Source organism: Chroicocephalus ridibundus, chromosome 10 (assembly GCF_963924245.1).
Source record: "Chroicocephalus ridibundus chromosome 10, bChrRid1.1, whole genome shotgun sequence".
In the NCBI taxonomy this organism is placed as follows: Eukaryota; Metazoa; Chordata; class Aves; order Charadriiformes; family Laridae; genus Chroicocephalus; species Chroicocephalus ridibundus.
In genome coordinates this window covers 10,810,076-10,836,619 of record NC_086293.1, presented here as the reverse complement: position 1 = coordinate 10,836,619, position 26,544 = coordinate 10,810,076, and the positions used below count along the sequence as shown (strand labels likewise).

The 26,544-nt window shown below is 43.3% G+C and overlaps 1 protein-coding gene across 14 annotated transcripts in view; it reads left to right on the top strand.

Moving 5' to 3' along the window:
- Positions 1-1,456: 1,456 nt before the first annotated feature.
- ITPR1 (inositol 1,4,5-trisphosphate receptor type 1) overlaps positions 1,457-26,544 on the top strand; it is a 182,521-nt gene continuing 157,433 nt past the window's right edge. For 6 of the 14 annotated variants that reach the window (XM_063348470.1, XM_063348474.1, XM_063348466.1 and 3 more), the window contains exons 1-4: positions 6,793-7,039; positions 15,664-15,771; positions 17,166-17,207; positions 19,546-19,616. In XM_063348470.1, coding sequence (XP_063204540.1) covers positions 7,014-7,039; positions 15,664-15,771; positions 17,166-17,207; positions 19,546-19,616 — 247 coding nt within the window. In that variant the 5' untranslated portion in view covers positions 6,793-7,013. Of the gene's footprint in view, positions 1,594-6,792; positions 7,040-15,663; positions 15,772-17,165; positions 17,208-19,545; positions 19,617-26,544 lie in introns of those variants that run through there. The other 8 variants (XM_063348473.1, XM_063348472.1, XM_063348469.1 and 5 more) reach the window with 4 other exon arrangements.

Below are 26,544 nucleotides of genomic sequence, written 5' to 3'. Positions count from 1 at the left end.
TACCTTGGCTGATATTTTAAGGACAAACAATTGCATAATGTAATAAATCAAAGGAAGTACTACTACTACTTACCCTGCTCTGGCAGGGGGGTTGGACTAGATGATCTCCAGAGGTCCCTTCCAACCCTATGATTCTATGATTCTTTTTTATCTCTGCTGGTCATTCTGGTTTAAGTTGCATTGTCAGTAGACAGGCTGAAATGTTAGTAGCATCCCTATGCCAGACAATCTTACCGAAGAGGAAACCAAGTAAAACTCACTGCTTTCAAAGTTTTAAACTGTTCTTCTGCAACAGACAGCTGGTTTACCCCACATTACTGCACTTCGGTAAGCTGACCGTTCTCAGGGAAAGGCTTTGACCTTCCAATAACGGAATTACCCCAGTGGTGGAAGCAGTGTGTGTAAATAACCTGATGAAATTGCAATCCCGTATATTTAACCACAAGGGTTTAAGCATGATTCCTCTATTTTGCGCATCCTAAACCGTGCGAAGACCTGCATTTACAAAGGATTTATTTGTTCTGGCTTGATTTTCTTGTGGTTTATGTGGCTGGTAAAACCATGCCGGTGTATCCCGCTACTTGTGACAGTCCCACCTGCCTCCCACTACCCACCCTGTGACAGAGCTCTGCCTGAAGCCCCCCTGGACAGAATAACAGTTTCGACCCACGGAATTTAGGACAACCTTGAACACATGGGCCTGGCAGGAGATGATGGAGCCCCCACAGCAGTGCCTGGGCCCGGGGAGCCTGCAGTGCCGGCCTTCCTATGAGGGTCATAAAATCACAGTAGTTTGGGTTGGAAAGGACCTTAAAGCCCACCCAGTGCCACCCCCTGCCCTGGGCAGGGACACCTCCCACCAGACCAGGCTGCTCCAAGCCCCGTCCAACCTGGCCTTGAACCCCTCCAGGGATGGGGCAGCCACAGCTTCTCCGGGCAACCTGGGCCAGGGGCTCACCACCCTCACAGCAAAGAATTTCTTCCTCAGATCTCATCTAAATCTCCCCTCTTCCAGTTTAAAACCATTCCCTCTCATCCCATGGCTCCCCTCCCTGATCCAGAGTCCCTCTGCAGCTTTCCTGGAGCCCCTTTAGGGACTGGAAGGGGCTCTGAGGTCTCCCCGGAGCCTTCTCTTCTCCAGGCTGAACCCCCCCAGCTCTCTCAGACTGTCCTCCCAGCAGAGGGGCTCCAGCCCTCCCGGCATCTCCGTGGCCTCCTCTGGTCCCGCTCCAACAAGTCTATGTCCTTCTGATGCTGAGGCCCCAGAGCTGGAGGGGGGTCTCACCACAGCGGACGGCTCGTCCCGTCCCGCCCGCTACCCGGCGCACTGCACGCCGGGACTTGTAGTCCCGCGGGGCGCTGCGCGGCGGCGGCGCGGCTGCGACAGGACTCGGTTACCCAGAGCCCCCTGCGGCCCTATATAAGGCGCGGCGGTGAGCTCCGAGCGCAGTAACCATGTGGATGTGCAGCTGAGGCGGCGGCGGGTGGGGGGAGCTCGGCGCAGCCTCCATCCTAACGGGACCGGGCAGCGCCGCGCCGCCAGCATGGGGCTGCCGAGCCGCCGCTAGCCCGCCCCGCCGCCACCGGAGCCAGGTAGGGCCGGGGGGCGGGCGGGGGCTGCAGGCTGAGGGGAGAGGCGGCGAGCCCGCCCAGCTCCGCTCCGGCCGCCGGGGCAGCCCCCTTCCCCAGGCCGCCGCTGGGCTGCGGGCGCCCGGCCGGCTCGCGGGATGCTGCCCGGTGCTGAGGCCAGGCCGGCGGAGCGGTGCCCGGCCGCGGGACGGGGCAGAGATCTCTCCGCCCTCCCGGCCCCGTGGGGAGCGGAGCCCGGTTCCGCGGCGGCTGTTGGCGAGCAGCCGGATGGAGGGGCTCGTCCCCGGGCCGGAGTCGCCGGCCGGGGCTGGCCACCCTTCCTCCCCTCGGCGGCGGGGCAGCGAGTCCGTTCCAACTTTCCCCCTGTTTTTCCTGCCGTACTTGGGGCGCCGTTGGAAAGGGACATTCCGCGTTATGTAAACAGTTGGGAGCGCTGGTGGGGACTTGGCCACGGGCGAGCTTCTTCCGAGATAGTCACAAGCCGGGCAACTACGAGTGGGTGTTTCTGAGGGTCTCGGTGACTGGTCTGATGGGCTGAATGTTTGGCTGTTTCCTGGACTACGATAACTGGGCTCCAGTGGGGGGGTTGGGGGCACTTGTGCGTTCCCCGTATATGTGGTATGTGCCATAATTCTGATGTGAAAAGCTCACTTATTGCTGGTTGTTTTGGGGCTGAAGGCTGCCTTGTGGTTCTTCTGACAGCTACATACGCCTGTTGCTCCATGGACCCTCCTTGTGTTACCCCGGGCGCTCAGCACAGCAGTGATGGCTGGGGGCTGGCCAGGCTTTCCCAAACTCTGCTATAAAACCTCTCTGCCCTGTGTGGGTTCAGTCTGGCTCGCAGTAATTTGTATAAAAAGCTCCCAACAGGTGAAAGATTTTAATTACTGCATCAAACGTATCACCGAGTGTGCCGTGCAGCTGTTGGCGTGTGCCTGCCCAGCTGCAGATGGAATGGGCTGTGTTGTCATTACTCGCACATCAGGAAGGGAAAACGTGGCTAATACAACCCAGACCCTTGCCTTACCAAGATTTAGTGACTCGAAGTTGTGCATGGAGTTGTGTGTGCGTGTGGTTGCTGTTCCTTTTATTTATTTAATGAGGGCCAGTACCTGTGCATGTGTTTTATTTCTTAAATGTGCACTTTGTTATTTGCCTTTGAGTTTCTTTTCCTGTGCTCGGAAATTTGCCTGGTATCCTAGGACTCCCAAACCTGTTGAGCCAAAAGACTCCCTGACTCAGAGCCAGGTCTAAAGGCCTACATCTGAATTGCTTTTCTTGCAGGGTTCGGCTGCGTGCGCGTGGGATGCAATGTGAATGCTGTCTTTCCCTTGGTGGTTTCCATGTGGCTAAGTTAATGGGCTACCAGGCACTGGGTTTTTTTGTTTATTTTCTGAACCTCTACTTTAAGTCAGTTTCCTTGTACAGCAAATATCCCAGGTTCTAAAGGCTCAGTGGTTTTACTGGTGTAAGGTCAGTGCCTGAAAGGATGACAGTGTTGCATGGTGTCGTGACTGTCACAAGGCGTTGGTTGTCCAACACTGGTTGTTCAGTGAGAAAATTGGTGGCATTGATTAGGACAAAAATTCTGCTGTAACAGGACACTTGACAAAACAAATGTGGAAGTTGACTGCTACAGAAACCACTTGAAATGGTGTGAATATGTAGTGGTCAGTGTGTGTAAACCAAAACAGGAGTTGTTGTGGAAATGAAAAACAGAGTTCCAGTGTTTTTCAAACCAAGCTGTTATAGGAGGGCTGTCAAGTAAGCTGTTTGCTGAGCTGATTATTTCTAATGTGTACTTTAAGCCATCTTTTATTTGTCAATAACAATTTTTTTCTTTTTAAAATACCTTATTCCACCCTGAGATTAAAGTGTTTGCTTCAATGAGTTTTTTCCCCATCTGCTTGTTTTGCAGCGCTGATTAAGCCTTGAAATAGGGAGCAATCTGGTTTCCTCTTACAGGGGTTCATAAATTAGGAAGTAAACAAACAGCAAGTGTAACTTGGCTTTGCCTTTGCAATCGTGGGGTGGAGCTTAACTGTGGGAAATAGTGTATTTTTCTAAGATTTGCTAGTCCTGAATGCCATGGTTGGAGGGTGGAAGAGGACCTGGTGAAGAACACTGAATGGGCGAGCGCTTGGTCCATGTGTTTCTTCAGTGACTTGTTGGAGCTGCAGGTCTGGGTAAGAACAACTGGATGGAGGAGGAATACTGGGACTGATAAACAGGGTGGTGTAAATGACAGCTATGGTCTCTGGTTTTAAACAAAGGGTGTAATGCGATCTTGTTCATGGTACTGTCATCCCCTTGCATCACCTCAGCACCATCTGTGGTGGTATGGGGTAGATTAGAAAGTGGAAAAATCAAGCTCAGGTGAAGGAAATTAATCTGGAGTCCTGTCTGGTCACAGGTGCTACTGCAATTTAGAGTGTGCCTTGCAAACCATGAATCTATGCTGCTGTGGGGTGTGAGGCTTTGGTCTAATTTTATAGTAACTGTTTTTGTAGAGGAATGCTGAATGAGCATTGCCAGGTGGCAGTTGTGAGAAGATGGACAGTGACCTGCAGGAGTGGCAGATTTTGGATGGTGGGCCAGCAAGGCTCCAGCTCCGCCAGGACTGTGTGTGTGCACCAGGGGAAAGGTGACAGTCCCAGTGACTGATCAGATATGGGCCGGTGTGATCCAAAAGTCCATTCTGGAAGCAGGAGTCCTTTCAGCTGCTTCCTGTAAGATGAGCTGGTCTATCCTGATAAATCGCCAAAATGGACAGTGTTGAGGTGAAACTTCTTTTTTGGTGCTATAAAGCAGGCTTAAAACAGGACCCAGGTATCTTGAGCCCTTGTCTTGAGCTTGCCCTTCAGTGAAGCAGTCAGCAGAGCAGGTGTAGCTTGTTCTGGTTGTTTTGTTGACTGTGCTGTTCCCCCGTGATGCTGCGCGTGGTAACTCTTCAGTGCATAGCGTACTCCTTAGGAGTATCCAATGTGTCAAGTTGCAAAGTGTACTGGGAGTCTTTGAGACGTTATTACCCCATAAATATAAGATAGTTGTAGGATTATGTCTTAAAGAGGGGAGGAATCTCAGGATCCCGTGGGAGGTGGGATGAGGGTAGTGGCTCTGTAGTAGCTGGTAGACAAGTTGCTCGCTCGCCTGTGGGTGAGTGTGAGGGAAGGCAGCTTCGCCAAAGCAGCTTATGGAGACCAGAGGGGTTTAGAGGTAGAAAATGATGTGCTGCTAGAAAGTTATGTAAATGTAGCATTTCTGTCACAATGCGACCGTGGTATTAATCTGGTTTTATAAAAATCTGCCTTAACAGTACGTTCCAAATTATTTTTTTTCTGCTGCTGAGATAGCACCTTTGCTACTCTCTGTTGCTTCAGTAGCCTGGAGCCTTTTTTCTGCCTTTTTTTTTTTTTGTGTGATAGTACAGAAAACGAAGTAAAAGCCATTGAGCAATTTCATATAGTGGCCTGTGCTGGGTACAGGCAGGTATTGCTTTACTGGGTGCTGTAATGGAGAAGACTTGAAAAGCTGTTGGACGGTATCTCAGGGCTGCTAAGCCAGATCCTATCCGTGTCCATAGCTATGCAAAGTGATTCCTGTGCCCTTCCGCTGTGCATCTCCCAGAGGCTGCTGCGGGAGGCAGGATGCCAAGCAGCATGAGCTTTGATCAGGCTCGATATTCCTTTCTGATTTCTGTTCCCAACAGACGCTACAAAAACACTACAGCAGTTATTCCCTGGTTCTCTGTCTTGGCACAGATGAATGGTGGCTGGGTATGGAGGCAAATCCCTCTTCCCAGGGTTCTGCAACTGCTCATTAGATTGGGAGAGGCAGCCGCAGGAAGCGTGGGTTATTCTTGCTTGTTGTGTACCTGTTGAGAAAATAAATTTCCAAGTCTTCAGATCAGTTATGTTTTATGGGACCAAATACCTTTGGGGAAAAAAAAATTAAGATAAAAACTATAGGAACTGTAATTCAAACGAGCAAAATGTTGCTGTGGGTTCTGAACTCAGAAAAGTTTCCTTTTCATAGTTGTGGTTTTGGTTAAGCCTATCAAAATTTAGATCAGAACTTATTTTTCCTTCCTAACAGTGTTATATTAAGAATAAAATGATCACTTAGATCTGGGCAAATTAACCCTCTAGAGAGAAAACTACGTTAGACATGTGCATGGAAGTGCGTGTTACTTTGCTGATTGACGGCTTGCGACGATGTAACTGCATCCTCGTGTGCCAAAACGCCAGCGTGAGGAGTGTTGCAGAAAGCTGAGTGTTCATACCTCCCCGATCGTTCGGCTGAACATGTTGTCAAAGCGTGGTAAATAGCTCTGAGAGAACTGAGTGCCAGATGAAGCAAATTTCTGGGTTAGGATGTTAGATAATGTTTTGGCTTTTGGAGTAATCTGATACTAAGCTATAAGGAAAGAGGCTCGGATGCTGGATCCAGATGTAATGATGTAAACAAACAGTTCTTTCCCTCCTCATCCCTGCCATGTGCAAGATGTCTGCAGTCAAAAGACAGTAATCTTTGTGTGTATACATGTAAGAAATTTCTGATCACAGTAAGCCACTGCCAAAAGGCCGTACCTTTTTTTTAAATTTCTGGGAATTGTTTAGTAGCAGTTTGGTGAGAAACTTTTGTAAACATTTCTTTTGTGCCTTGGCCCATCCTATCTGCTTCTTCAGAAATTCAGAAATCTGCCAAGAAGTTCTGAAGAAGGAGGTTTTGATCGCAGTCCAGATATGTCCTGTCTGCATCCCATTTCTCACTCCAAGGAGAGATACATGGACACAAATGCAGATACCTGAGTTGGCTGATGATGCTTGATCTAAAGCATTAATTGAAAACTTATGATTAAAATAACTCCACAATCCTTGGACGCTCCTCTGTCTGTAAGGGTTAAGTGGATTCGGTTGCTAATGCTCTTTGTGAGATAAGATGGTACAGTATTTTGAACCTTTGCTTCAGAAGAATGACTTGTGCTTGCATTCTAGAAAATTACTGTTGAGGGGCCAACATGTACAAGGGAACTTGGGAACTGGAGCCTTCATCTATAAAAGAGCCCAACCCAGCGGGGTTTTTAGATCAGCAGGGCTCAAAGTAGGTCCCCTGGCCACCAGTGGTTCTCCACACGTGCTAATCATGTGCTGGTAGTGGCTCCTCCTCTTCGGATGCTTGTCACAGGCACTTAGGTTTTAGTCTGCAGACCTGGATGCCTGCTGAGGTGTCTAGGAGGGAAGAGCAGTGAGCTTAGCCTGGTAGCGGTTGCTGCAGCTGGAAGACAGGAGAAGACTTAGAAGCCTTCAATAGAAGAGACTTGCTAGTGGAAGAAAAGCGTTGACTTTACTGCCAACGGGGACCCAAGGCAACCAGGAGGGATCCAGCAAAGCCCAGTCCTGGAAAACGATAGCAGTGCCACCATGGAGGCCAGAGAACCTCCACCAAGGTGCAGTATTGGCAAAGGGAGAAATGGCAGGTGTAGGACATGGGAAGGGTGGAAGTGTTGGGCAAGTAGGGTCAGAGGCAGATGAAGGCTAGTGAGATGGACTGGCAGAAGGAAATTATTTTGGTAAATTTAGGGAGTATTGCATTTGCTAAAGAATGTGTATCTTGTGAGGAAGGAAGCTTGGAGGCTTGATGCGAGGAACTGGGCTTAGGAGACAGCCTGTTCTGTGGTGAAGCCTCGGTAGATATATGGCCATGCAGAATGAAATTGGGACTGTTCTGTACTTTCTTCTTCCTTGGCCAAACTCCAGTTGGTGTTATAAACCAAGCTTACTCTCTTATCCCATGACATTGGTTGCCCTGGTTCTTTTGGCGTGTTCCAACTCTCTCCTTCTAACAGAAATATGCTGGAAAACATTGTGTGCTTGTAGGGGCCTCATCCAGAGGCTGACGTCTAAGCTGCCTTCTCCCATCAGGGTTAGAGCCAGGAAGTACGAACTTCAGTAAGTATCAACTTCAGTAAGTGCTTCTTACTTTTAATGGGATTAAAAAGATGCTGTCAGGTCATACTCAGTTTGAAACAAAAAAAAATGATTTTTTTTTTTCCCCCCCTGACAGTGTATCTCTAATAGATTTTCTTTTTTCAGCTTTCTGCAGATGCCTGTCAATAGGGTCTGTCAGTCACGCTTCTTACATCAGTCTGATGACTGCTGTATAAGATATCGCTGTCAAAGTGTAACTTCTGCTTAGTGTGTTGTTATGACTGTGTTACTTCTGACCTGAATTTTCTGTAACTAGCTTGTATGGTTGCACTGGGCAAATAAAAAAAATATGCAGGTGCTCTTTCTGAGGAGAAAAGGAGGTTGTGAATGTTTGCTTCCCTGTATTGAGGAGTTACTGAGGTTTAAGTTATCAAAATGAGTTACTTTATATCTTTTTCTCCCTTTTTATTAAACTGACTTTTGTTGCACCCATGAAATGGTAACTTCTGAATAACTTTGTCATTGATATGGTAAAAAAAATAAATTATTTATATGTGGAGTGGCAGAAACTATGAATAGAACATAATTAACTTGGCCATCGTCTTGCTGTATGAATTTACATGCCTCTTCCAACTTCTTCAAGAAAAAGGGGAAATGTATGCTTGATTAAATGTGCAATGAGGCTGATTTTCCTCCTGGGAGAAGAGGGGCAGTGTGGACCAGTGGATGGGGATTCAGGAGACCTGGATTCAGATCTGGGCTCTGAGCCTGACCCGCTGCGTGTCCTTGAGAAAGTCATAGCACTGTGCTGCTCCCTCCTTCCCCTCGGCCACAGCCTCCATCTTGCCTGTTCAGACACAAACTATAGAAAAAAATCTGCTGTGTTGTAAGCGTTGGGAGGAAAAATACTTCCTCTGAGAAAGTGCATTTCTCCCCTTTAATCTAACGGTTCATCAAATGACAATTTGTCGTCAGATAGCGGGCTCCTGGACATGAAAGGTGGCAGTTAAGTGGAAAACAAGATCATGTGGTAGATAAATGTACTATGCTGATTTTTTTTTAATGCGTTATCTCTAAAATGTAACTACATGTGCATAACCTTAGCAGTGCTGAACCCACTGAAAACCTAATGTGATTCCTGAGCATTCCTGAGCTGCAGCGTGCGAGGGTGAGGATCCTGGCGTTGGAGACAATGTGGGTCCCCCATCCGCGTGCTATGAACGGCGTCAGTGGTTGAGAAAGGGCAGGATTTCATTCTGCTGGTGACTTGGTGCTCAGATGGGGAGTGAACGAACTTCCCTGAGATGGGCCGCTGGGTGCATGGCACGTATCCCTTTGTGTGCTCTGCCACCCAAAATCCAATGTATTTGTCTTTCCCCCGTGTGTGCAAAGAGCTCCTTTTCCATTTGCTAAGTCAGAAGCTTTGCAAATGACAGTGCTCCATCCTGCGGCCCCAGAAGAGTGATTATTCACTAGATGATCTTTTAAATAGGCCACTTCCTCCTTGCTTTGGCTGTTTTAATGGGATTCTTATGAATCTTTCTCACAGCACTCTTGGAGGAAATCTTCCTTTTTTTTTATTGAAAGAAGAATGGGAAACATCAGGTTTTGATTTCAGTTTTTAAAAAGGTAGCTGCACCTTAAAAGTAGATACAGAATGCTGGGTGGGTGTTATTCAAAAACATGGAAATCATTAGAGAAAGATTCATTAGGAGAATCATTGAGTAAAGCCTACAAGGCCAAATTTTTGGCCGAGTAATCATGTTCTAAAGTTTGGCTTTACCAAATTGTTTAAGCACTGGACTTTCACTTAAATCTAGGGGGTTAGGGTTTGGGTGCATTTAAAAAAACGTTAGCTTGCTTGGCCTGATTTAGAAATATCAAGTACCCAATTCCATTGGATTCAAACACACAAACCTGGTCTTGTGGGTTCTCAGTTGATCAAGTCTTGCAGCCATGTTAACAGTATCTGTTGACTTAGGGATGCTTCTTCAAATGCATGGCAATAGCTTATGCCATTAAGCAGCCCTTTGCTTGCTGCTTTGTTGTCTCTCTACTCTTAAACTCTGATGTTTTTTTTCTTGTTAAAAATGGAACCAAAATTAGACTTTCACTGTGGAGTTTCCTGTCTGCAGGAATGAAGTCGAAGCAGTTAAGTGCGATTTGAGATTCTGTTCTTACCTAAACAACCTAAATAGTGAAAAAGACTTTGATAAAGTGCTGCCCCAATTTCTGTAATGGTACACATAAAATCGCCAGGCTCCATTTAATTGAGCACTAAACCACAGTGAAAATATGATAATAGAGAACGGAGTACATCATGGGACTGCAAGGCACAGCAAGGAGCTTTTTTGCTCAAAACAAACATCATTAGAACCATCTTAAAAAGATTAAGTCATTTGTGTCCCAGTTGCTGGAAATCAAACCGTCAGCAATAAGACATATTTGGTCTCGTTTATTTTACAAATAGGATTTGCAGTCATAGGTTAAAGTATTAAAATCCCACACAAAGCAGACATGTGGAACATGGAGTCGGCAAAATAGCTTCAGATTCTTTGAAAAGCCTTTCAGCATTAAATTGCTGGAGATGAGGAATAGCCTACTGCCGAAATCTTGTAACAAACAGTCCCCGTAAGGAGGGACTTCAAAAGGGGGCCTTGACTCCGCTATTCAAGGAAAGCTATTCAACTTTCAGCATTGCTCTGAAGCCTGTTTTTTCTAACTTAGCATCAAGATCTAGATGAGTGATGGGAGAAATTAGAGTGAAATGTTTACAAAGCAGTTGCATTTCGTATTCTGAGATCTTCAAAAAGCAGCTGTCTCATTAAGGTATTTGATATTTAACAGTCAGTTTGATTTCTAAGTGTTTGCGCTGTTAATTCTGCTTTAACTACCATTATGAAATGTGTTTTCATGAGAATTTCCGTGACTATATCAAACTTATACTGGCTTATTCAAGGCCGTCAGGCTAAGGATATGATCTGCTTGTGGCCTAAAATATGAGAAAGTCCTTTCAGTCTTCCTGGAAGCCAGTGGGAACTGTTGTAAGGGAGGGTCTGCGGTGGTAAAGGGCTTGGACAAACCCTGTCAAAGTGCTTAGCTTGCATTTCAAGATTGGTTCTTTTCGTTGGCTTTTGCTCTATGAAATGCAGCTTGTTTTGAGGATATGCACAAGATAACCTATAAGTAAGAAAATAATAAAAAATGAACCCCATAATTATGGCACTTTCTGTTCAGTCAGACGACCAAACTCGTGGTCTTGTGAGAGATTTATGTTCACCAAAGCAGTACAGAGCAGTAGGGGAAAGGCAAGTCCTAAAACTCTTGAGGTGAATAGAAAGTTTGCCTGGGTTTAATTCGCTGCTTGGATTTAGCTAATGCGTTTTCAGATCCAGTCCCATAGAGCAAAGTTACAGAGTGGCAAAATGACTTGTAAAGCAGTACCTTGCAATTCACATGAAATTCATTGGGTTTCTAATTTGTTTTTTTGGGGGTAGCTTCTTAAACAGAGACTTAATTTTGTTTTCCTGTGTGGATAAACTGTATATAAAACATACTTAAAAGACACACTAACATGTATATATATAATATACATGAGGAGGCCATCACCAACATAATTAAAAAAAAATTCAAGCTGTGAAGGCTTAGAAGATACTGTAGAATGTGTTAGTCTTTCAGGTATTTTTTGATGTCTGTGGGGACATATAGTCTGTTTCTCAATGTACAGTCCATGTTTAGTTCACGTTTCATTTTGCATCTTAAAAATTAAGCCTGTCTTTCTGTCTGTCAAAATTAGAGTCTTCAGTTTAGTGGGAAAAGAACGTTGTTCTAATAACTTGTGTTGCTGCTGTCAGCATTGCTGCCACCTGAGTCAAGCCTCATATTTATTTGAAGAAACCTGACTCGCTTTTGCTAGATTTGTACGCTAGTATTGCCACACTGCTATCGTTTCCTTATCAGAGTATTTTATCTTCAGTTTTTCAAGCAAGTTTACCCAAAAGGAAGGTTTTCCTGCTTGTTTTCCCCCCAGCATTTAAGGTGAAGAGGATGACAGTGCTCCCTGGTTGGGACACTGCTGTGTTAGGGCTGGAACGTGATGGGTTTCTTGCAGGACTTGTCTCTTGGGAGGCTGCGACAGTGCCATTAAAACTGGGATTGTGTGTAGCAATAACTGCAAACATTCTCTTTGGGCTGTCCCTCCTCTAGTATTCATCAATTGCTCTTGGCACTGGCCTATCTAAAATAAATAAATTGCAGAGTGATGGTTGTATTTGTCTACCGAGCACAGTTGCTTTTGGAGCAGTGCGATTGTGCTTTTAGCCATAAGAGCTGGGTTCCGAGAGCGTGGGGGAGAACCCTCCTGCCCTGCACTTCCAGGGGGCTTCTGGTGGTCACCTCATGGCTTTAGCCAATGCGACGTGGGAGGGAAGCATCCCCTCCTGGCCAAGGGGACACATACGGATGCTTTGGCTGACACGTCCAGGAGGGAACCTGTACTCTTCAGTCCCTATGGTCCACCTGTGCTGTGAACTTGGGCTAAATGTGCCAAGGTTGGCAGATTTTTAGGGCCTCGACTTCTGGGTTCTCCAGCTGAAGATTCCCATAGGGGTCTGATTTAGAGAAGATTAGCATGGTGAGCTGATGTTGACATTCAGAGCTGTTTATATGAAAACCTTCCAGTTTTACTTTGTCTCATCTATCCCAGTTGTCCTCATCAGAGTTGGAAAATATGCCATTTGTGGTAGCTGATCATTCAGTGTTTAATGCAAATAATTGATCAATTAGTAGAGTAATTTTGTTAGGTGTCACGAGCCTCTTGTGAGGAGACTATGAAAGCAGCTTTGAAGTAAGCTAAATCAGTTTAGAAATTATTCTCTTTACTTGTAAATCTTGTATGTAAGGAGGACTGTTGGGTCATTTAGTCTCTCATTCCATCTGCCAGTTCAGCATGTTCCTGAGCACTGGCCAACCTCAGAAACAGCATGTTTAAAGATAAATGTCAAGTGGACTGAATTTTGATATTCAGTTATTGAAGACTGTAATAGATGTAGACAGTGTTCATCATGCCAGCTTTGACTGTGGGTAAGCCTTAGGACAAATAGGTATTTTAGAGAGGCTCACCCTACTTGGAATCAGCAGCATGCTTCATGAGAGCATCCGAGTATCCCCTGCTGTGCTGGAGATAACATCACGCTGATGGGCGTTAAAACAGTATTCAAAAAGAACGCAAGAGAAGGGATGAGTGAAGACTTAAGTGCTAAATACTGCCTGCCTGAGAAAAGCCTTAAAAAATCTGGTTATTGTGGCCAGATCAACCCTTTGTAAGCCTAACTGCAGCAAAGCGGATGAGCAGCAGGAAGCGTGAGGAGCACGGCTCTCCTGGGTGGGAACAGCGGAGGTTGGGGTTCAGCAGTGCTGTGGACATCCTGCATCCTGAGGTCCACCCAAGCAGGACCTGACTCTGCAGTGATGGCTTTGCAAGCTTGCCCAAAAGATTTAAAAAGGATCTGGTGAACAGAACTGGCAATGAAATTCAATCATACCATGTAGCTGAACTGCTTCCAGATTTAAAACTACCTTTTTGTTATCCATAACCATATAATGGTTATAGATAAAGTTGCTAAATGTTTTATTAATGGAAATGTCAATAAATTGCAGAAAGGGCTTATTGTAGGGGTTACACTGTCACAGTATACAATATAGTATGTCATTGTTACAGTATCTTGGTGTACAACATAGTATGTTGAGATCTTCCTCGGGTAAAGAAAATACAAGAAAATCGAGGCTATATTCTGGAAAGTAATGCAGGAATTTGATTGTCCATCCTTGGGCCTGGTTTTGGTCAATGGTCTGAGATAATATATCTTTTTTTTGCCAAGAATAAATTCTTCTCTTCTCTAATGGAAGTCAATAATTTTGACCTTCACGTTCTCTTGGGAACAGCTGTGGTGAACATCTGCCTCTTCTAAAGGAAAAATGATGTTGTTCAGTAAAATAATCCCCCTCACACCCCGAATGGGACACCTTAAATGCCATTGTAAAAAGGCATAGTTTGGAAGTATCTACACTTCTTGTTCTTAGATACCTTTTGCTTTGGACTGTATTAATTTAGGGCTGAGCTTAATTTTGAGAGCTTAAAAGTTTTTAGTATGATGTTTGGAGTTAACATCCAAGTCAGGAAGTGAGGAGAGCTGTATTTCTAGTGATGCTAATTCAGTCACTCAGCATATTTCTGTATGTTTTGTGGCATATATCTTAAAATAGGTAGTGATGTTTTTCCGTCCACTTATCAAGAGAGAATGGGAACGGACTGTATAACATACGCAGGGGCTGAAGGACTTGGCATTAAACAAGCAACGTGAAGCCAAAAGGTTTGCTTCTGTGTGTGCACAGATTTGCTTTCCAAGGAGCTGAGACCTCTTTGCCCTGCATATGAGCTTGGCCTGTTATCTTTTGTTTTTCCTTAATTTTTTTTTAATTGTACAGGTGACACAGGGATTTACAGGCATCATAATGTCTATAATGTGCTTTGACTTAATAATAATGAAAGTAGTTGTTGTTATTAGCAGCACCAATACATTGGGGTGAGGCAGTGAGGAGGGATAGCAGCTTTTGCTGTTTGCAGCTTTTCAGGGGAAAAGCGCACCTTCAGGTTTTTGCTCACACTTTCATAGCTGCAGTGCATTATCAACATCAACTTTTAAATCTCCATGAATCTGTCCTTGTTGAGCTCCAGCCTTGCTTAATAAACTTGATCCTTATACTTTTGGTAAACAAGATAATGTTCAGTGAAAGGGAATATTTATCCCCTGTACAATGTCAGGGTTGTGCTCTATAATAAGCATAATATCCTGCTGCTTAGTTCTCCTGGTGATAGACCGTTTAAAACTGATTTAGGTGTGATGTTGGAGAGGGTGAAAGTGTTTTCTTTTTTTTTTTTTTTTTTCTTCCCCTTAAATCTGGGAGCCTGGTCCCGGGCAGTGTTCCCTGCAGAGCAAGTCACCAGCCTGCGAGAAGGAGCAGCTTGGAAGAGCTGCATTGCTGCCTGCTGTTTGAAACCTCCAGCGTAGAAAGCTATTTCGGTGTTTTGAACTCAGTGATCAAAAAGCATGGCTTAGGAGGATCTCCAAGAAAGCAGTAAATGGTCTTGGAAAAGACACCTTTGAAAATCTATTCAGTTAGGCTTCTTTTTATCTGGGCTCATGTTGTTTGTCTCTTTGTTGCTGTGACAGATAGAAACTTGCTTTTCTATATTTATTGAAATGACAGGTAGGTCCTGAATCATTCGGTCCAGGATTTGGGGCTTTAAAGAAAATAAGAATAGTTCTTAATACTATGAAGGCTGACAACACTAAGTGGCTGTCTCCTCAGTGTTACATTTAGGCCATCTATTTTAAAACCAGGATTGAAGTATTCCTGATTTCACAGGGATTTGGCTTCCTGATGTGTACATAGTTTAAAGTATTTGACTCTCAAAAACCTTAATCTTTATGCTTTTACATGCAGAAGTCTGTTGTGAGGCATATTCGGTGGGTCTTCACCTACTGCTGTCTTTGGGCCTGCAGCTGTAAGCCGGTGGCTACCTCAGTCTTGGTCACGTCAATATTTTGATGTGACCAAAACATGTTGACAGGAGTCATGTCAATATTTTACGTTACAATTCCCATGAGTGCCACTCCAGCACACCAGAGAACCTGCAAAATATGCTCAAACCTACCTTTGATTCTGACAAAGAATCTGGCAAAGAAATGCGCTGTGATTTAGATGGTGCAAATAATAGATCTGAAACGGAGGCAGCCCACTCCTCTGCCCCCTGTCCCTCTCGCAGGCGGGATGAAACAGGTCAGGACGCCTGGGCTGTCAGCATCTGTTGGGACGAATACGGCTACCTGTAAAACAGTCCCACACCAAATGGGATGCCTGTAGCTGCTTGCTTTTCCCTAGCTTATTTTCCTAGGCAAGCATTTTGACATGCTGTGTTTTCTTTGATACCTGAAATTCCAGTGCAAGAACGTGTTCCGTTTTTAAAACAAATGAGCAAAGAAAAGCAAAAGGGTTCTGTTGTTGTGACCTCCAGTAGCTTAAACTGAGAAATTCTGCCTGATAAACAGTAACGTTGTGCTTTATTGCTTTATTCTTCTAGGGGCAGTAAGCCGGAGATGACTGACAAGATGTCGAGCTTCCTTCATATTGGAGATATTTGTTCTCTCTACGCAGAGGGCTCAACAAATGGATTTATTAGCACTTTGGGGTAAGAACAGCTGTTCTCTTATACTAAAAACATCCGTAAGAAGGACTAGCAGAGCTCAGCTACCTCCCCTGAGCCTGACTCCCAGAAGATACAGGGTAAAGCAAGGTAGCTTTATGTACATACTTGACCCTAAATTTAAAAATGACCTGAAGCTAATCTGGCAAGTTAGATGTCAGGAGGATGGAGAGTGTATTGATGGCGATGGTGTGGTTTTGATATACTTGGTGGGGAGGAGGAGGCTTGTCAAGTTTAGGTGTGGGGAGAGGGAATGAATGCAAGCAAATGATTTTCATGTTGTTGTCTGTCCCGTGTCCATCCGTGTGTCCCGTCCTGTCCCTCCCTGCCCCTCCCAGTCAGGAATGAATAGGCCCCAGTGCAATCTGCTGACTGGAAAAAACAGTGTAGCATAGGCAATGCAAGTAGTTTTTTAAAAAATAATTAAAAAACAAAACAGAACACAAGAAGCCCTGAGCCAAACCATTTATATACCACTAACTTAACCACTATGACTAGTTTTGTCCTTTCTTACAGTATTTGAGGTTTCTCATACAAACAAAATTGTTGTTCTCCACTCCAAGGAGAATGTGTTTTGAATCTCCAGCTTTGCTCATGGAGCTGCGGTGGGATCTGTGCCTTGCCGGCTCCTGCCCCCGCCGTGCTTCCCCACAGAGCTCCTCTACGCTTCCTGCTGCAAAGACATCAGAGTGGGTGCTCTGTAGGAGAGTGCCTCTTAAGCAGTAAGAATTATATGCCACTTCATTAAACAAAAAGTAGCCATTTATGCAGGAAAAGGAAGAGTTTGCAGAGAAAAGCCGTGGAATTCAAGCAGAGCTCTGACGAGTGACAGGGTATGTTTTATTCTGCTCAGCCGCTGCTGAGAAGCCTCTCCCAACATCAGAAGCTGGCAGTGGAGTTGTGTACTGATTCGGAAGCCCTTGCAGGGGGCTGGATGAGAAGCTCAAAGAGCACATCTGCCACCTTGTCTCAAAGCAGTGAGAAATTAGAGGGAGGGAAGTAGCATGCATGACACATTGCTTGGTACTTCGATACGGAACGAGTAGCAAAGAAGCAACCAGGAAGCTTGATGATGTGGTGAGTGGGCACGCACACAACATGCTCTTTCTCATTTCCAGTAGCCGTAAGGGCCTCAGGGTGGGTACAGTGACAGCAAATTTTTTGATGCCTACTGTCCAGATGCATCTGATAAATGGAGCTCCCAAGCAGGGTACAAAGACAGCATCCTGGTAAGTCTCTCGGCAGGAAACGATGGGCTGGAATCTCATCTGAGTGACTCAAACTAACTTGTAGGTTTAGTCCTCTAGCTATTAGGATTCTGGAAAATAAGGGGGCAGAGAAGGAAGCAGACACTGAAGATGCACCATGATCTATTATAGGAAAGAGAAGAAAATATGGGATGCTGCCAGAAAGGAAAGAAGGTATGATAAAAGCAAGGGATGTAGTAAGTAGGGTTGGTCGAATAGTATTTGGCGAATGTATTTGACAAATTTCCCAGGTACTCGTCAAATATGACATGTACACTCTGCAGTATTCGATCAGCTGTGTAACTGGCCAAATACTATCTGCTGAAAACTGGCAAAACGAATTGAGCGATACTATACATTTGGCTATTTTTTTTTTCTTCCTAGTATTGAAGCAAGTTTGGCAGTAAATAATTCCAGAACAAGTAGAAAGTTGTTATGTTATGTTTAATCCCATACGGTGCATGACGAACATTATGCAGTGGCTGTGGCTTTTGATGGCATTGCTGAGCAGATATTTTTCACCATGGGTAGTCCTTTTCAACATTCAGGCCCTAAGCACGTGTATTTTTTTAGGCTTGATGAGATGTTCTCATGGCAGGTCTAAAGATCCCTTGTGTTACAAGCATCCTCTTTGATTTGATTAGTACTGTTTTAAGGTAACTGCATTATATAATGGCCACACATCTTCTGAGCCTAATTTAAGCCAGAATTCCCAATTGCTATGTGAAATGTGAAATGCATTACCATCTTAATAAGCCTTCATAATCAAATTAGTTTTGTCCCATATTTAATTTAGTCTTTGTCCTGGAGAAAATTAAAGAAGCAAAGGAAAGATTCAGTGTAATTGTACTCTATACCATGTGGAGTTTTGACAGTCTTATGTCATAACAATGTGTAATGACTTGTTCATGTGGTTAATGAAGGTTGAGAAACAGATACCACTATACATTCTAATGTCGTTCTAAATCTTTGAAGAGTGTTCCTACTTAATATTCCTATGACATGACTGTTGCTTAATCGGGACTTTACTCTTGCTGTTTCCCAAACTCAGTGCTGTCATCATTATGATTACTGGTGTACAATATATCCTCTTTTGTGTTTTGCGCCCTGTAAAATTATTTTGTGAATAGTTTGGGAAGTTCCTCTTTACTTTCAATTTAATCTCAGGACGAGAGGGATATATTGCACTGAGATTATCTCTGTGTGGGATGATGAGAGTAACCCATTTGACTTTCGATATTTTTTTGGCCCTTTGTTCACTAGAAGCAGGTGTTTCTCAATCAGCTCAAATATTAATACTACCATTCTTGTTGGAGCACATATATGTATATATAATACTGAATAGAGAGAAAATCCATGGGGAAAAAGCAATTTACTCTGAATGTTTGCATATGCAAATTCTAGATGCATAGAACTGTTGAGTCCACTTAATCTCTCTGATCTCTTAATTTTTATGCACTTCATTATTTTCCATAATTGTTGTCTCAAGATGCTCCCTGCATGTAACCAGCCTCTGCAAGGAACAACTCTCATATTCTAGGTCTCAGTCTTTCTCAAGTTACTCTGCATGAGAATGGACCTCTCAAACCTTTAAGACCTTGGAGTTTTTCTTTCTACTTTTGCGTAGAAAGCCTCTTTGACAGATTGGTTCTTAGCGGCCAAATTGAGTCATTTAGGATCAAATCAGAAATTGTAAAGCATTTGGTTACAGTTGCATTTTCACAATTTGGAAATCATGTTTGGTAAAAGTGCAATTCCATGTTGATCCAAAGCACGTTAAAGGCGGAGCAGTGGTGATGGGTACATTTTAACTATTTTCTTTAATTCTTCGGGTTTTGAATTGATCCTGTGGGTTTTTTGCTGATGTGTATTCACAGGAGAAGGTCTGTCCTGGCAATCCCTATTGGAATCTCTTGGGTTCACTTGTCCAATTCACCTCCTTCCTGGTAGAGCAGGAGGAGGTTAGTTCAATCCCTCGACTTATCTTGTGTTTATGACCGCTGAGCAGGAGGGTGTACTTATGCCTTCCTTTCTCTTGGGACTCAATTTTTATTGTGGCAGTTACTGTTTCTGCCTTTTCTTAATGCTTGAGGGGTCATAGGGGCAGTGTCCAGTTTGCATAATTGTCATATTTTCCTGTTCTCTACCCTTCATATAAACACATTTGCAATGTTACTCAGATCTGTCCAAGAGGCAATAATTGTTCTAAGGCTGTCTCTCACCTAACTAGAATATGGGCTGTTCTGTCTGCACCTCAAGGAGGGGACATAAAGATGATGCGGTGTACAGGAGCAATGACTTATTTATTGTCCCGCCTATCCAGGAGCATAGCTCTGGGCAACAGTACAAATTAGCTGCATGCTTCTTAGAAAGATTTGGCATTTGGGGAATGTCTTCTGCTGAAGTGGCCACTCGGATGAAATATTGCAAATAAACAACTTTGGTTTTGCTGACAAGGAAGTGAGCAATTGCAAGGGAATGGAATCTCACTTTACTTCTCATTTTTTTGCAGCCTTGTGGATGATCGGTGCGTTGTTCAGCCAGAAGCAGGTGATCTTAACAACCCACCCAAAAAATTCAGAGGTAAGTTTATTTGACAGCTTATTACCCTGCCAGTTGGAAGAAGTGCTTCATTCTGTGCAATCATGTGTAACTATTTTTGACCTCCATGCTTTCTGTAGAGTATTTTAGTGTTATCTTCTTCCACGAAGGGTAACTCATGAGGAAAAATAAAAGTATATGAGTCTGAATGTGTGAAGTGAGTTGTGGGACTTAAAAGGAATGCTTCGTGACGGGGTGAAGATGGGCTTGCTAATTGAGGTTGGCTTTCAGATCTGTTCATACTGACAGGGTCTCTGTAAGTTTAATTTCTTCCTGTCTCGGAGAGGAGGAAAATGAAAAGGAGCAAATGTTTGTAACAACTATTGTTTGACCTCGTTCGATGTTATTCGTTTGACTTCACTTTCATTCTGCCAGGAAACTTATGCTTAGTGATAAGAAACTAATGCCTACTACTTTGCACAGTTTGGCTAGGGCTGATTTGTCTAAGAACAATCTTGAACAGGAAGAGCAGTACTGGGATTTTGTTTGGAAAAACCTTCTTGAATTCTTCTTTTTTCACCCCTTAGTTGCGTCTTTTACCCAAAGGATAGCTCAGCAAATAGTCTAAAAATTTGATCTACCTTTTATTGCTGCTCTTAGATGTAGTGGCAACTGTTTGTCTTGTTTCTTTGTTGGATTAATCTTGTTTCCTTGGTTATGCTTTGTCTTTATCAGGGACTCAGAATTACCATAATTCTATTCAGGTTTGGCCAGAACTGCAGGTGATTGTCCTTGAAAATCCTATACCTTCTGTACTGCTTGTTTTGGTTGCTGCTGTTTGGTTTTTTTTGGCTTTTGCCATGCCATGAAGATGTCTTGTGTAATGAAACTGTTTTTAAAATATGGCTGAAGTCTCTGAGTTCTTGTTGGTTTTTCTCACTTTTTATTGAAAAACTAAATAGCTGATGATTCAAATACTGAAGAGGCAACCTGGGGAAGTTTTAGCGTTCAATGTTAAGCTCTCCAGAAAAAGAACAATGGTGTTATGGGAACTAGAGCCCTGACTCTAGGCATTTCTTGATGTTAAAATCATATGAAGGAATAAAGCCAGGTTTGACTGAGACTGCTGGGTGTAGAAGGAGGGGAGAGAGAGAGAAAAGAATGAGAAAAAGGCAATTCTTGCTAGCACAGTTTAGGAACTGTGAGTACAGAGAGACATTTGTCTGACATAAAACATTGTGGTTAGACATTGTAAATGTTCTCATATTACTTATAATTTATACACGGAGAAAGAATGGTGTGAACCTTTTCCAACCTTTGTAGTTACTTCACTAAAGCTTTCATGGGGAAGTTTATGCTTAATGGTAGATGGCAACAAAAGTCATAAAATTTTAGCAGGCATTTCTGTTATTTATACACATGCTTGTAAGTGTAGTCTAAGATAAAATGCTTTCCACGATAAATATGTTCAGAAGAAGTAATAATGAAGTTTATCACACCATCTTCAACACAAATGGAAAATATCCCTTTTTTTTTTTTATGATGAAGCAAAGGCACCCAGAGGCTTGTCTGGGGTGTTGCAGGGGAAGTCTCAGGCAAGGTCAGGAGCTACAGCCGTGTCTCTGTGATCTTACTTGATGTTTTAAGGACACGCTGCAAAAATACCTCCTTTGCAAATGGAACACGAGGTCTTCCCTAAGGTGCGTTTATCCAAACAAGATTTACATCTGGGATATAAAGCGACCGTGGGCATCTGGTGAATGTAATTCAGTAGTTGCGCTGTTTAGTTTTGTCATGCTTGAGATTTAGTCTTCATTGCCTTGGGCAGTGTCACAGGTTCAGCAGATCAGTAGCACAAGGTACCTTTTGTACAGTAGCCATGTGGACAAAAATTAATCAAATGTGAGTTATATTAATAGCTTTACACAGTACTGGAAAAACACCTCTATGCCACAACCTGTTTTATATCTGTGTGCAAATCCTCTTTCAAATGAGCTGTGCTTTAAGGTGTCCAGATGCAGGTCAGTCAAATCTGAAGTCACCTTCTGGGAGGAGGAGTACTGAACGTGTGACATCGGGCCTGGTCTCGAGGATCTCGCTTTGGGTAGTATTTTTAAGAAACATAATTCTAAGCTTCTCTGAGCAGATCTGTCTTCTGTGGGCAGATGTAAAACAGTGGTAAAAACAATTTTCATGCTTAATCAAAGTGGTGAGAGATATCTGGAAGCAAGATTCACTGCTGAGATATGCATACATAACTCCAAGAAAATTCGGTGTGAAACCAAAGCATCTGTATCCAGTGGCAGAATTAATCCATCCTGCTTTTTTCTTAGCCACGGGTGTTTCAGGTTTTAAAAAGTCTTGTTGCCTAGGCTACACTTAATCAGTTGCATCTCATGGCAGCAGGAGGGCCCTGGTTTAGAGGGTAGCAGGGTTTCTTTCTTCTCTGCTTTAGACCCTTGAAATGCAGCAGAGTTGCTGTGCATGAGGTGCTGGGGCGTATGCACCATCGTTTTCCTGGAGAGAGCCTCTCTCATACGAGAGGCAGTTGACAGTAATGCTTAGCCGTGAGTATATGCTGTCACTAAACGCTGATAACCTGCTTGTGGTGTGAAAATAGTCCCAGCCTGAGGAATGTGTTTCTAAAAGCAAGCACTTGGTAGCTAAAACGGAGGTGGGTTTTGTGTCCTAGTAAGGCACTTCTTTTAAAAATGTTGGCTTCCAGTTGTCCTAAGGAAAATTCAGTGAGGGGAGCTCGATGTGCGTTTGGATGAACTGGGTTGAACAGAATGATTTGCAGCAGCGCGACTGGAGTGGGAGATGGGAGCGATAGAGCCTTTCCGTCTGCTTGGAGGAAAACCTACAGAGGTATCCTGAGGACACGAGGGCCTGCGCTGTTGACAGTAGTTGTGGAAAAAAAGTAGGCTGACATTAATCTGGTGGTGGTGGAGCCCTGAAAGGGCTGAAACGCAAGAGGAGGCTGAGAGTAAGATGGGATAGAGTTCAGGTAAGACTTGGAGTGTGGTGTAAAAGTATAAATGAAACATTAAATAAAAATAATAATAAGAGGGTGTATTAATTAGTTGGAAAAAAACCCTGAAGTACCAGAGTTGGAAAGGACTCTAAAGAAAGTTATTAGTCCAGCACCCACTAGTTACTACGAGTGTTTAGTAGTAGTTATTTCACATATTAAATGCTGTTGTGCCTCTAGGTCCTTAAAATATTAGTTTGATCACTTGAAGGTGTGAAGGCTGATTTTTTTTCTTTCTTCTTTTTTCCCATTCCAATCAGAAGCAGATAGCACCTGAAGGTAGTGGTTTGAGGTTGGATGGTAATTATGGTCTGTAAGATTTCAGTGGATTTTTTTTTTATTATGGCTTTCTGAATCCACTTTAAATATGGTGGTTTGGATGTGGGGTTTTGGTGGGTTTTTTTGGTTTTTTTTTTTTTTTTTTTAAAGTACAATGTTTCTCTAACTAATTCAAAAGTCCTCTAAAACTGCCTTGCAAAACGTTAAGACTTAAGAATGCATTCATTAGGGTGTTTCTTTTTAAAAATGTGAATATGAAAATTCTTGTGAAAGAGTATTTGACTTAACTGGTCTGAATATACTTTGTACAGATGAGATCCCTGGAAAAAATCCTAGTTGTACGAGTCTCCAAAAAAAAGGAGTGTGACAGTTCCTTGGTTATCTGCACTGCTTTGAACAAAAAAAAGACATTTTATGTATCTTTTAGAGCTGGAGTTGCTGCTCTAATTGCCGTCTTTGAGTATGACTGTGCAGCTGAATAGTGACTATAAATGAACATCCTTTTAATATGCATGGGTTTATGTGGAAAGTATGAACTGCAGCTGACCCTCTAGCGAGGCTAAAAGCACCAGTGTTTCATTAGAAATCATTCGTACTTAATGTGCAGAGACGGATAGCTGTTTTCTAAATTAAAGTCAGACCTAGCAATAGTTGTGAAGCTGAAGCAGAGCCCAGGGCTGATTTTGTGCATTAGCTGCTGGTTCTGTGCTTTATTAGTTAGTTTGTGTGTGCTTTTGCAGAGGTTTTATTTGTGTTGGGTTTGTATTGGAACTTAGCGCTGCGCTAAGCCAAATGTGTTTGCTTAATGCAAGACACTGCTACTACAGCAAAACAGTCTGTCTGACAGCCTTCTCCGGAGATTCCTTACAGCGCTTTATTTGGGATGCAGATCTGTCTGCCAGGGATGCAGAAGCTTTGCAATAGCTGCACGGAACGCAGGGAAAAAGGGCATTTACTGGGTTAATTTGTCCAGCAGCTACCTCCTTCCAGAACATTGTTTTAGTAGTTGCTGGGCAACACTCTTTTTTTGGCAAGATGCTCAAGGAATGAACCCGTATCTTAGACTTAAAATACCCTCATGGTGAAGCAGATGAGTAGTTCAAATTCTGTTTGTTCTTTTGATCCTAATCCATACTGTACGCTCTTTCTGAATAGTGCCTTCCCGAAGCCTTTGGTCAGGTTTGGCTGGTGGTGGTTGGGGATGGCAGGAGGGTCTCAGCCTTCGAACTGCAAGTTTGTCTTCGGTAGAAGAAATAACCTGGGCATTACAAAGAAAGATGTATAAAAAAAAAAATAAATATATCTCTACGTGCCCCAATTCTTTTGATGGATTTCTCTTAAATTCATACTGTGCTCAGCATTGATGAAAGGCAGTATGCTTCTCCATAACAGAAGTGTTTTGAGTTGTATTTGTTGTTCTTAGTGTTGCCGTCAATGATCTGAAGCCCATACACTACTGCTTGGTTTCACATGAAGGAAACCATATAATTTATGCAGTGCTGATAGAGGCTATGGAGTTACGTTGCATACATACAGGATTATTTAGCCTTATTTAGCTAATGCAAGCTTGTTTATAGTTTGGCATTAGAACTGAGATTAAGGGAATTTTCAGCTGAAGGGTCACATACAGAGTTTTCCCAAATGCTTCAGAATATTAAAAAACAAACTAAACCAAACACCCAGATCCCTCTGCCTGTTAGCTTTGGAAAAACAGTAGCAGCATATAGAAGTGCACTTTCTAGGTAGTTCAGTACCACCCCTTATACTCATCAAGGAGAATTTTTTGCGGTATAAGCCTTCAGGTATCGTGTGTTCAGCTTCAGATAAGTGTGTAGCCTCAAATCCTATTGCTCTCCGTATGCTCTCCATGCATACTTTTCCACATCTACTCTGGTGAAAGCAATTATATCAGCTCAAATTGCTTTTTAAACTTTGTGAAATAGTCTGCATTGTGTGACTTTCTGCATATATCAGATGGGTTTGAGTGGGTGTTTTGCAGAGGGTTGAGGGCATGTTCCTGGAATGATGGTGAGAAGAGGAGTGATAGACCTGGGCTGCATGGCCAAGTTCAGGCTCCTTTTTCTCTTTGAACATGGCATTTCTAATGCTGTTAAAACATTAAGGTATGTTATTAAGGTGCCTAAATTCCTTTAAGGAATATTTAAACTAATGTCTAAATAATGGTTTGGGGTTTTTTCACTCTGATAACCATATATTAGCAGACAAAATTGCAGGATTCTTTTTTCATGCAGAACTTTTGAGAGTGCTCGAGTGCTAAGTTCAAAGCTTAGCATGGCGATTGATCTGGAAGAGAAATAAATCATCTGCAATAGGAAAGTGGTGACTCCTCAGTTTTGAGATGTCCAAGAAAGATAAAAATGCACTTGCTGAATACCAAAAGTAGGAAGTGGGACAACAATAGTGAACACCTACTTAATTAACTTCTCGGTTTTTCCTCGGACCCAAATGCCAGAAAGAAAAAAAAATATGTTTCTTAGACCCTTTTAGTGTAAAACCAAAGTGACTTTAGAGGTGGCATGATGGAAGAGAAAAATTATAAAAATACAATCTAATGCTGTGCCTATAATTTCTTTATTTAAAATTGAAGCATTGGTCATTTTGTGTAGGAAAAATCTTTCAATCTTGCTGAATTAGGATATAGATATAATATCCAAAATACATTTTTGCTGCCTTGAGGAGGAATCCTTTGGTATGTTTCTAAGTATTTATAGAACTGTACTAGAAAACTGCCAACTGCTCGTACACATTTGAATTTGATGCCCTTTATACGATGAAGAAATCCTGAGGGCTGTCTCTAAAATGTGAATCTTTAGCCCACTGCATCCTACGTACAAGCAGATGTTATGGCCAATTGTCACTGTGGCATTTAGGTATTTCAAAACACTGAAAAGTCGAAGTGTTGCATTTTCATACAGAGAAATGTGCTTTGTGTCTGATGAAGCGTGGAAAACCCTGGGAGAGAGGGGATCCTAATCAATAGCTGATGCACCAGTTAAAGGAAGGCGCCCAAGCCTCCTCCTCCTCTGCAGGTGAGGTGGTGGGCAATGTACGCTGCTGCTCTGCTTGCCCGTGGTCACTGCAGAGGGACACCATGGACACCTCATCTCCAGACACTTTTAACCACAGGCTTTGTGGTAGTGCCAGGCTCATTAATGGTTACTTAGATGGCTTGCTCTATTAGCGAGCAGAGGAGGAATTGGAACTTTCCTGTTATGAGCACAACTAGAGAATAGATCTTGGACTCTTAACTTGCGTAGCTGCTGTGTTCTGTAACTTATTTAAGTGTGCAAAAATAGCTTGCCTTGCTTTGAAATCCTATAGTGATTGGATGCAGCAACCAAAGGGAAGCCTTTTTTCTTTTATCCTCCCCCTCCCCCCGCCCCCCGCAGGATGGTAAGTATTGTCATGGAGAGTGAATCGGAAAGCTTGTTTTATTTAATTTGCCATGTCTATTGCAGTGTAGTTCCTTACTGTCCGATTAAGCAAGACAAGTGTGTACTCCAGCCGGTAGCTATGTGTGCTGAAGCACCAGGACATCCTAAAGACATTCCAACTCCATGATGCCGATGTGCTTTGCTGAAATAGTGAATAAATGATCAGCTAAATAAGTATTGGTTTAATTGAGATGGTTTAGCATGG